At 34.6% G+C, this 12,040-nt stretch overlaps 1 protein-coding gene across 11 annotated transcripts in view; it reads left to right on the plus strand.

The window, feature by feature from the left end:
* The window catches only part of DMXL1 (Dmx like 1), a 175,054-nt gene that overhangs the window by 128,085 nt on the left and 34,929 nt on the right, over positions 1-12,040 (plus strand). For 8 of the 11 annotated variants that reach the window (XM_031666421.1, XM_003900023.5, XM_021939612.2 and 5 more), the window contains 2 exons: positions 2,273-2,390; positions 5,440-5,502. In XM_031666421.1, coding sequence (XP_031522281.1) covers positions 2,273-2,390; positions 5,440-5,502 — 181 coding nt within the window. The remainder of the gene's footprint in view (positions 1-2,272; positions 2,391-5,439; positions 5,503-12,040) is intronic. The other 3 variants (XM_021939615.2, XM_003900022.4, XM_031666423.1) reach the window with 1 other exon arrangement.

Raw genomic sequence — 12,040 nt, forward strand, 5'->3', positions numbered from 1 at the left:
CATGTCATCTACAAACAGGCATAGTTTTACTTCCTGTCTTCCTATATGGATGCCTTTTATTTCTTTCTCTTTCCTGATTGCTCTGGTCAGGACTTTGGATACTAGGTTGAATGGGAGTGGTGAGAGAGAGCATCCTTGTCTTGTGTTTATTTTCAAGGAGAATGCTTCCTGCTTTTGCCCATTCAGTATGATGTTGGCTGTGGGTTTGTCATAGATGGCTCTTACTATTTTGAAGTATGTTCTTTCAATACCTAGTTTACTGGGAGTTTTTACATGGATTGATGTTGAATTTTATCAGAAGCCTTTTCCGATATAATTATGTGGTTTTTGTCTTTAGTTCTGTTTGTGTGATTCATCACGTTTATTGATTTGCATATGTTGAACCAAACTTGCATCCTGGGAATTAAGCCTACTTGATCATGGTGAATTAGCTTTTTGATGTGCTGCTGGGTTTGGTTTGCGAGTATTTTGTTGAATATATTTGTGTTGACATTCATCAAGGATATTGGTTTGAAGTTTTCTTTTTCTGTTATGTCTCTGAAGGTTTTGGTATCAGGATAATGTTGACTTCATAGAATTAGGTGTGGAGGAGTTTCCCCTCCTCAATTTTTGGAGTAGTTTTAGTAGGAATGGTATCAGCTTTTCTTTGTACATTCGGTAGAATTTGGCTGTTAATCCATCTGGTTCTGTGCTTTTTTTGGTTGGTATGCTATTCATTACTGATTGAATTTCAGAGCTCATTATTAGCTTTGTCAGGGAATCGTTTCTTCCAGGTTCAGTCTTGGGAGGGTGTGTGTGTCCAGGAATTTATCCATCTCTTGTAGGTTTTGTAGTCTGTGTGCATAGAGGTGCCCATAGTAGTTTCTAATGGTTATTTTTATTTCTGTGGGGTCAGTGGTAACATCCCCTTGGTCATTTCTAATTGTGTTTATTTGGATCTTCTCTCTTTTCTTCTTTATTAGTCTAGCTAGCAGTCTCTCTGTCTTACTAATTTTTTCAAAAGACCAACTCCTGGATTTGTTGATCTTTTGAATGGTTTTGTGTGTCTCAATTTCTTTCAGTTCAGCTCTGATTTTTGTTATTTTTTATCTTCTACTAGCTTTGGGGTTTATTTGTTCTTGCTTCTCTGATATTTTCCATTATGATGTTAGGTTGTTAATTTGAGATCTTTCTAACTTTTTGGTGTGGACATTTAATGCTATGAATTTCCTCTTAATGCTGCCTTAGCTATGTCCCAGAGATTTTGGTAAAGCATACCTACTTTTGTTAGATCCTATGGCCCTAGGCTAGGGATCAACAAACTATGGCCATCCCCGCAGGTGAAATCCAGACTTCTCCATGCTTCTTTAAATAAAGTTTTATTGAATTATAGCCATAAATGCTCTCAATTTTGCATATTGCCAGTGGTTGCTTTCCCACTGGAAGTCGACAGTCCCTAATTCGGTTCTGAAATGTTCCAAAATTCAAAATTTTTTGAGTACCAACGTGATGCTATAAGTAGAAAATGCCACATGTAAGTATTTAACACAAACTTTGTTTCATGCATACAATTATTAAAAATATAATTTCTCACCTTCACTGCCTGTAATCCCAGCACTTTGGAAGGCCGAAGTGGGTGGATCACCTGAGGTCAGAAGTTCAAGACCAACCTGCCAACATGGTGAAACCCTATCTCTACTAAAAATACAAAAATTAGCTGGGCGTGGTGGCAGGTGCCTGTAATCCCAGCTACTCAGGAGGCTGAAGCAGGAGAATCACTTGAACCTGGGAGGTGGAGGTTGCAGTGAGCCAAGATCGCCTTGTTGCACTGCAGTCTGGGCCAAAGACTGAGATTCCATCTAAAAAATATATATATACACACACACACACACACACACACACACGTGTGTGTATGTATGTATATATATAATTTCTTACCTTCAGATTATGCATGTAAGATGTATATGAAACATAAATGAATTTTTAATTTAGACATATATATTCAAATATTTCTAAATCTGAAAATAGATGAAATTCAAAATACTTCTGGTCGCAAGCATTTTAGATAAGAGATACTTTACCTGTACAGTATCAGACTTGAGTAGTTGTGGCAGAGACCATATGGTCCACAAAGCCTTTAAGGAAAAGGTTGGTGATATGATCTGCCTCCAATCATATAGTCTGATTGCAGTTAACTTATTATAATAAACATTTATATGGCACCAAGGAATTGTTGTCAAGTTAATCAGAAATTTCTGAGGTTTATAATTAAATTTGCTGTCTCTCTCTGTAGATCCAAACACCATCTGGCACTGTCTGTGAAGAGGCTTTGGCAGTATTTGGTGAAGCAGGAAGAAATTCAGGAAACCTTTATCAAAAATATATTCACAAAGAAACGGTGTCTAAATGAGGTCTGTATAAGTTAAAACCTGTTTACTATTTTATTATTGAAGTCTTTTATATTATTATGTAACCATTAAAATGAGATGTATTTTACAGATTTTATATGATAAACATAGGCAATTAATGCTTAGAAAAGTGTAATTTAGAAGGGGGCAGTATTTTCATAAATCAATTTAATTTAATTCAAATTAAAATGGGACTTTTTTCCTTGAAAAAAATGTTTAAGATTCCGCATCTTGTTTCTTGTATTTTGAATTGTCATGATCATCAATTTAAGAGACAAGATAGAAATTTTCTATGATTTTTCATGTGACAATTAAAAGAAGTCTATCTTAGAAGTTTAATTGTAACTGGGTTTATATACTGAAAAATTTTTATTTTATGTATGTATTTTTTTTGAGACGGGGTCTCTGTCACTCAGGTTGGAGTACAGTGGCACCATTTCAGCTCACTGCAACCTCTCCCTCCCAGGCTCAAGCAATCCTCCCACCTCAGCCTCCCAAGTAGCTGGGACCACAGATGCATGCCACCATGCCCAGCTGATTTTTTGTATTTTTGGTAGAGACAGGGTTTCACCATATTGCCCAGGGTGGTCTTGAATTCCTGAGCTCAGGCAATCTACCTGCCTTGGCCTCCCAAAGTGCTGAGATTACAGGCTTGAGCCACTGCACCCAGCCAACTTTTTAAATATGTACATTTTCTTTTCTGTGGATTATGCTTAAATTAATGAAATTTTACAAACCCAAATTAACCTATACTGTAACTGGTTGCTTATACCTTGATATTATCATAATGGTTTTTTTTTTTTTTTTTTTTTGGTCATTTAGTTTAGTGCTAGTAATAAGTACCAGTTTCATGATATGGGGAACTTGCTTCTTTCATTTGAGAAGTTTTGTTACTAAAAAGTTCAGGTGAACTAAACAGTAGACATAGTGATGTAGTCAATTATTTTTGTCTCCTGGACTGATAACAAAGAGTTCAGAACTGACATTTGGTATGTGAACCACATTTTGCGTAGCACTGAACTAGTCTGAAAGCAAGCTTTGTACAGTTTTTGAAGTTGGAGGAAACACTGAAGATACTTCAGTTGAAGAAATAAATTGAATGGTTTCACAATAGACAAGCAAAAAGCAAGATGACATCTAACCTTTCTGCCTTAAAGGAAAATTACATATGTATCTCATTGTCTCTCAGTTTAAGCACCAATTTTAAGTGGAAACTGTATATGCTATTATTTACTATTTGCCTCATTTTGTAAATGTATTCGAATCAACCAAGTCGGGAAATAGTGTGTAGTATTCTTGCTGACTTAGAAGAACTTTGACCTGAGTGCCTTTGTATAATATTGAAATTTAGACAAACATGAATGTATTTCATTTGTTTATTTGATCTTTTTTTAAAAAAAAAAATTGATATATTTGACTAATCTTACAAAAATCTTATTTTTCTACTGCTGATATGTTTGGGTATTTGGGAAATGAAGTAGTTCTGAAAACAATACAAAGAAACTATTGAACCATTATATTGTCTAGTTGATCCAGGAATAGAATCATTAAGGAAATAGAGTAGTATAATCAAGCCAGAATACATAAACGTAGCAAATAATAAATATAACTACACATTTTAAAATTTCTGTTATTCTTTGGAGTTTCATGATATCTCAAGAAATTTTTAAAATTATTTTTATTGTAATTTTAATCAGAAGCATGAACATGAATGTTAGACTGACAGTTTTGTGACTATCATTAAGCTAAATGTTTTCTTTGAATTTTGTTTTTTTAATTCAAAATGACTATGATAGCCCTTACTTTGCAGTGTTTTGATAAATTTATTTAAACCTTGACACAATTAATTGTAGTTATTAAAAGTTTGTTGTTATTGCTTTGTTGTTTTATTCTTGATAGTGATACTCTTAAAAATAGCGTCTTTTTGATAACGAATATGAAAAGAAAAATGTTGTATAGTAAAGCATAGATTTGAATGGAATTAAATAGAATCTTTATAGAGTTTGTGTAAAATTAATCTTTACTGGAAAGTTTACTAGTCTATTTTTAGTATTAACAAAATCACCTTCCATCTCTTATTTTTCTAAAATGATGATTATACTTAAATAGTTTAATTGAAGTCACGTGATTTTCCAGGTGGTTAAGAGATACATATATGACAGGCCCTGTATTTTGGATAGCAGGTGATGGGAGAGTATTCTGAGAACTGCTCTTTCTTTATTTATGTGTTTGAAAATGAAATTTTATTTACAGTTTCTTCATCTGACCCTAAAATCCTGGTTTTCACAGATCTTTTCTTTTCCTGTATAGTAAGGTTTACTGGTACATGTGTTTTAAAATAGAATGTCTTCTCTCTTTGTATTTAAATAGAAAGTACAGACAACTGCAATTAGATTAAGTCATTCTTAATAAAAACTTGGGACTTGACAACTCCCATCATTGTTCCCAATTCCTTTTTCTGTTTTTTTGTTTTGTTTTGTTGAACTTTCTGAGAAGAACTAAAAGTCTTGGAACAACTCTTTCTTTAACAAGTACTGCTATTCCCTTTTAAGAAGTATATGTGCTTCCAAGCAATTTATTGACTGTTTCTGGCTTCATCAGTGGAAGAGAATTATAAAAATGTAGAAATTGAAATTTTCTAATCAAGAGATTTTCCTGAAGGTTCAGATGTGGAGATAAGACATAGCAGTGAGTAAGAGAATAATTCAACTTTGTTGATAGTGCTCTGACACCAGTAGCTCTGATTATTTTAATATAAAGTACTTTGGTTTCAATCATGCTTTAATGTCAACATTTCGAAATTGAGTAAAAACTTCTTAGGGATAGAATAAAAATTATAGTGGTAGTTAATGAGTTCTGAGGGATTAAGTGTTGCTTATCCCCTAACCATGCACATGCTTCTTATAAGTTGTATGAAATTTTAAGAATAACTCTATATAGTGTTCTTTTCTAGTAAATTTGGTTTAAAATATAACATTTAAACAATCCCCAGTATTTGCGTGTTACATGTCGTCTTTACTCTTTGTCATGTGGTTATTCTTTCTTGATGAAGTCATTAGAGGACAACAGTGAAACCATCAAAAATTCTATGATGGAGGAGCCAAACATCAATAAGGTACAAAATATCATTCAACTGAAATTAGAAATTGCATTCTTTCACAAAAGAACAAAGCATTTGCATTTTAGTTTTAAACTGGTCTTTGTTTCCAATGGATTTAAAGTATTGTTCCCTCAGATTATTCTCCTTTTATTTTAACAACTTAAATACTGCAGTTGTAAAAGTGATTTCTGTTTTGTTAGATAAGAGAATGCAATTTTAAAGAGAGTTGAATGTATCTTGTTTTGGCTACAAATTTTTCTGAGTAAATATAACTAAAGTTCTTAATACATGTGATTACAAAAGCAATTGTTTAGTAGTATTTTAATTCTACAAGTATCACTTTTGAAGTTAAAATTCTCTCCTATGATACTAATTCCTAAAAATATAGTAAATACTGTTACATAGCGTTTATTTTACTGGTAGCAACAGCATGTAGCAAAGTGCCTTAAGGGTACATAGTAAGTACTCATGATACTTGAGAATCAAAGCACAAAAGATGAGAATCTGTATAATTATGAAATAACTCCTAGGTGTTCTGTGATTGCATATTCAACTATGACTTTATTTTATTTTATTTTTGAGACAGAGTTTCACTCTTTTGCCCAGGCTGGAGCGAAGTGGCACAGTCTTAGCTCACTGCAACCTCTGCCGCCCAGGTTCAAGTGATTCTCCTGCTTCAGCCTCCCTAGTAGCTGGGATTGTAGGCAGCCACGACCACACCGGGCTAATTTTTTTTTTTTTTTTTTTTAGTAGAGACAGGGTTTTGCCATGTGGGCCAGGCTGATGTCAAACTCCTGACCTCAGGTGATCCACCCGCCTTGGCCTCCCAGAGTGCTGGGATTATAGGCGTGAGCCATCACGCCTGGCCAACTCAACTGTGACTTTATGAGGTTGATATTTAACTCATGTTTTTCATATTCTCATATTAAAACAATCTCAGCAGTGATTTTTAAGTGAAAAATTTCTCAAAAAAATTGTTAAAGTTACTAATTTCTACCTCTCATTCTTTCCAACGGGAGTCCTTTGGTAAAATAGGAGAAATAATTCTGTGCAATTACTTAAAAAGCCTGATTTGATATCAGGTGTATTTTATAACTAAAACTTTTACAAAATAAGTATATGTGATTCATACTTTGAAAATTTCTAGTGGCCTTTGGGGGTTTTGAGGGAATATAATTCAAACTTTTAATCAATTAACAATTTTCCTTGCCTGGGTATTGATGATTACTTACTACTGTCACTGTCTACACATTATCAGGAATTTTTTTTTTTTTTTTTTTTTTTTTTTTTTCTGAAGACAGAGTTTTGCTCTTGTGGCCCAGGCTGGAGTGCATGGCACAATCTCAGCCTACTGCAACCTGCACCTCCCAGGTTCAAGCAATTCTCCTGCCTCAGCCTCCCGAGTAGCTGGGATTACAGGCATGTGCCACCACGCCCAGCTAATTTTTGTATTTTTAATAGAGACAGGGTTTCTCCATGTTGGTCAGGCTGGTCTTGAACTCCCAACCTCAGGTGATCCACCTGCCTTGGCGTCCCCCAAAGTGCTGGGATTACAGGCATGAGACACTGCACCCAACCACATATCAGGAATTCTTATGCAAACATTTTTCTTTTGATACTGTTTATAAAATGTTAATCAATGTTGTATTTCTATAGTCATCTTCATGCTTGACTTGACATCATGTCAAAATGCAGTCTTTTTGAGGGGTGGGTTAACATCATTTTGGCCAGCATTTTCCAAGCCCACTGCTATATAGTTTTTTAAAAAACTTTATAATATATGCCTGACCTAAAATAACTACATATATTTAAAGTGTAAAACTTGTTCAATTTTGGCATGTGTATACACTAGCGAAACCATCACCACAACCAGGATAATGATTATATCCATCAGTCCCCAGGATTTAATCCCTCCCTTCTTTTTCTGTCTCACCTGTGCCCTCTTCCCCAAGCAACTACCGAATTTTTTCCTGGCGTTAAAGATTAATTTGTTGTTTTCTGGAATTTTATGTAAATAGAATCATATAATACGTCATTTTTGGTTTATAGTCTGTGTCTGTTGACTTAGCATAATTATTTCAAGATTGATCTATGTTGTGTGTTTTAGTAGTTCATTCCTTTTTATTATGATGCTTATTACATTATATGGATATACCATAGTTTACCTGTTAATGAACACTTGAGCTGATTTTATTTTGGACCTATTCCAAATAAGGCTGCTTTGAATATTCATGCACAAGTCACATTGTATGGAAAAATGCTTTCATTTCTCTTGTGTAAATGCCTAGGTGTGGAAAGACTGGATCATGTGGTAGGTGTATGTTAAACGTTTTATGAAACTATTCAAATATTTTCCAAGGTGGTTGTACCATTTAGGTACATTCTCAGTGGGTGGTGTACAGAATCCCATTCTATTTTTTTTTTTTTTTTTTTTTTTTAAGGCAGGGTCTCACTGTGTCTCCCAGACTGGGTGCAGTAGTGTGATTATGGCTCACTGCAGCCTCGACCTCCCGGGCTCAAGCAGTCCTCTTGCCTCAGCCTTCTGAGCCGCTGGGACTACACGCATGCATCACCATGCCCAGCTCATTTTTATTTTTTGTAGAGGTGGGGTTTCTCCATATTGCGCAGGCTGGTCTCAAACTTCTGGGCTCAAGCAATCTTCCCACCTCACCCTCCTGAAGTGCTGGGATTACAGGTGTGACCCACCATGCCCAGCCTTGCCTTACATTCTTACCAACAGTTGATGTAGTCTATATTTTCATTTTAACCATTCTAGTAGGTATGTAGTAGTAGTTCATTGTGGTTTTAATTTGCATCGAGCATCTTACCACATGCTTATTTGCCATTTGTCTATCTGCATAAATTGCCTTCAAATGTTGTGTTTATTTTGTATTAGGTTGCTTGTTTTCTTAATTCAGTTTTAACAGTTATTTGTATGTTCTGGATAAAAATCATTTATCAGAAATGTGATTTGCAAATATTTTCTCTTATTCTGTGGCTTGTCTTTTCATTCTCTTTACAAAGTGCTTTCATTTTATTTATTTATTTTTAAACAAAGTCTTGCTCTGTTGCCTAGGCTGGAGTGCAGTGGTGTGATCTTGGCTTACTGTAATCTCCACCTCCCAGGTACAAGCCATTCTCAGGTGTGCACTACCACACCTGGCTAATTTTTGTGTTTTTAGTAGGTGAGTAGAGTGGATTTCACCATGTTGCCCAGGCTGGTCTCGAACTCCTGGCCTCAAGTGATCTGCCCACCTTGGCCTCCTAAAGTGCTGGGAAGAGCGGCGTGAACTACTGCAGCTGGCCACAAGTTCTTTTGATGTGCAGAAGTTCTAATTTTGATGATGTCTAATGTATTAGTTCTGGTTATTCATTTTCTTTTGGTGTTGTATTTAAGAAATCTTTGCCTAGCCTAAGATCACAAAGACTTTCTCCTATTCTAAGTGTTTTAGAGTTTTAGTATTACATTTAGGTCTATAATACATTTCAAGTTAATTTGTTTACATGGTGTGAAGTATAGACCTCAGTTCTTTGTTACTGTTGTTGTTTTTGCATCTGTATTTACAGCATTATTTGTTGAAAAGATTATCTTTTCTTTCACTAAACTATCTCTTTCACCTTTTCAAAACTGACGCAGATGTGTAGGTCTAATTCTGGAGTGTATTTTGGGCCATTGATCCATCTTTATGATAATAGCTCACTGTCTTTATCACTATAACCTTATAATAAATCTTGAAGTCATGTGTTATAAGTCCTTCAAATATATTCTTCATCTAAGTTCTTTTCTTTTCTTTTCTTTCTTTTTTTTTTTTTTTTTTTGCGCCTTATCACTCTGACTTAGAACTTCCAGTCCAGTGTTGAATAGAAGCGATCACCAGCAGACATTATTACCTTGTTTCTGATCTTGGGGAAAACAGTCTTTTATTATTAAGTAAAATGTTTCCTTTAGGTTTGTTGTAGATGTCCTTTATAAGTTTGAGGACGTTTCTTTGCATTCCTACTTTGTTAAGAGTTTTTAATAAGAAAAGGATGTCAGATTTTTATCAAATGATTTTTTTTTGCCTACTATTGAGATGATCATGCTTTTTTCTTTTTTAATATGATAGGTTAATGAATTTTTTTAAAATGTTAAACCAATCTAGTATTCCCAGCATAAGCTATACTTGGTCATGATGTGTTATCCTTTTTATATATATAGTTACATTTGATAAAATTTTAAGAATTTTTACATCTGTGTTCATGAAGGATATTAGTTTGTAGTTTTCTTACAATGTTGTTTTTGTTGGTCTCAGATTAATGCTAGACTCTTAGAATGAATTGATGAAGATTCTCTCCTCTTTAATTTTTGGGAAGAATTTTTATAGAATTGATGTTATTTCTGAAGTGTTTGGTAGAATCCTGAAGTTTTTTAAATGGCAAAGTTGTGTCTGTTTTGGTTATTGTGAATGATGGTGCTATGAACATTGATATACAAATATCTCAGTCTCTGCTTTCAGTTTTTTGGGGTATATACAGAAGTGGAATTGCTAGATCATATAGCAATTCTGTGTTTAGTTTTTGATCTGCATAATCTCTTTAAATCTCTTAGCATTAATATTTGGATTCTTTTTTCCTCACATATCCAGCCCAATCAAAGCATGGCATCTTTACAAAGTGTGACTTGAAACTTTAGGAGATCTTTTGAGACCATATTCATTGTGATTTTTTTTAAATATAATGTTATGTTGTGAGGCCTTTAACAAATAAAATTATGTTCATAGCACACGCAAGTTCCGTCTCTGTTTTTGGCTGACTGTATCATGTTCCTGCTTCCTTCCCTTCCCCAGCTTAGATTTCATGATCCATCATGGAATCAGTCAATCACTTGCAAACATCCTTATCTCTGTTCTTCCTACACTATACTTCCCTTGAAAATTCCCAAATCTGCTTAACCCCAACTCTTTGTCCTATTCTGTGCCTGCACTCAAGCAGCTGAACATGTTTGGAGGAAAAGCACAAACCCTGGAGCTTGCCTCACTTTAAATAGCACAAATCCCAAATTAACATAAAACTTACCCTGCAGTCATAATAAATTGCTCTATAGCAAATTTGTTTTTTCATTTTCATTTTCATACTTTTTCCATTTCCTCAAACTTCCAGTATTTGTTTCCCACTCCCCACATATCAATATATTTTGCTGTTTTTTAAAATAAGTGCAGTCAGCAGTGATTTAGCCTAACCTGCCCATCATCATCTAATTTCTGCTCTATATGCAGATATTTTCTTCTGCCTCCTTTAACAGTGAGTGAACTGTCACCCTTTTATTCAAGAGCAGATCTTTCACTTGTGCACAGATCTTACCTGCTTTCACCTACCGGAGGACTTGTCTTCAGTTCTTAATAACTGAAGCCCATCTCCCTCTCTCCTCATCAGTAAATGTTTACCTCTCTCAAATTATTCTCATTAGCATGAGCAAATATATTTTAATGTTTTGCCTTTAAAAAATACTCCATTTCTCTAGTCTCCAATATAGCAAAATTCACTTAGAGTTGCCTATAAAGTCATTCAAGATTTAAGCAATAATGTTAAAACACTGTAAACAAACCACCCAGCTTAAGAAATAAAACATTATCAATTCCGTTGAATGTCTCTATGATCCTTTCCCGGTGGACTCCGCTTCTTATTCACCAGATATCACATTCTCTCTAATTTAGTTATTATTTCCAGCGCACTCCACTGAGATTGTCATAGACATGGTCACCATTGACTTCCAATATACTAAATTTAGTAGTCAATTATCTGTCTTCATATGATTCAACTTCTTAATAATCATTTGGTAGTGTTGACCCATAACATTTTTCTAAAATTGTTTCCTCACTTAGTTTCCATAATATCAAACTCTTCTATTTCTTATGTTAGCTAATTGATAACTACTGAATTGTCTTTTTCCGGTCCTTGAAATATTGGTTGCCCCAGAATTCAGTTCTCTAACTTTTTATCTTTTCTATCTTTATTCTCTCCTTGGGTTATCTCACGATTTAAATATTAATATAATCTGTATACTGACAACTCTCTAATCTCTCTAGTCCCAACTAATTTCCTGAATCCAGACATTGACTGCTGCAAACCTACTCCCCACTGTTTCCTTCACTTATGTCCATCTCAGTAAATGGTACCTTTACTCACCCAGCTGTCAGGCCTGATAACTAGGATTCATCCTTTTTCTTTCCTTCTTTTACTCAGACTATGATTACAGCCCATTAACAAAATGTATCCCAATTCCAAACACTTATCACTGTCACCATTCCTACTTCCCTAATCCAATCCACTATGATCTCTCACTTCAGCTACTGTAGTTGCCTTTTAACTGGTTTGCTGGCAGTCATTCTCAAACTCTTTATGTTTTGTCTCACAATAGCCAGACTTTTCAAAATCCACCAATGGTTTCTCTGACTTAGAACAGGATGTGAACTCTTTATTATTTCTTTTAAGGCCCTGCAGGAGCTGAACTTCTACCTTTATCTCCAGTCTTACCTTCTGCCACTTATGGTCATTCACAAATTTAATCTAAGAC

Source organism: Papio anubis, chromosome 5 (assembly GCF_008728515.1).
Source record: "Papio anubis isolate 15944 chromosome 5, Panubis1.0, whole genome shotgun sequence".
Taxonomy (NCBI): domain Eukaryota; kingdom Metazoa; phylum Chordata; class Mammalia; order Primates; family Cercopithecidae; genus Papio; species Papio anubis.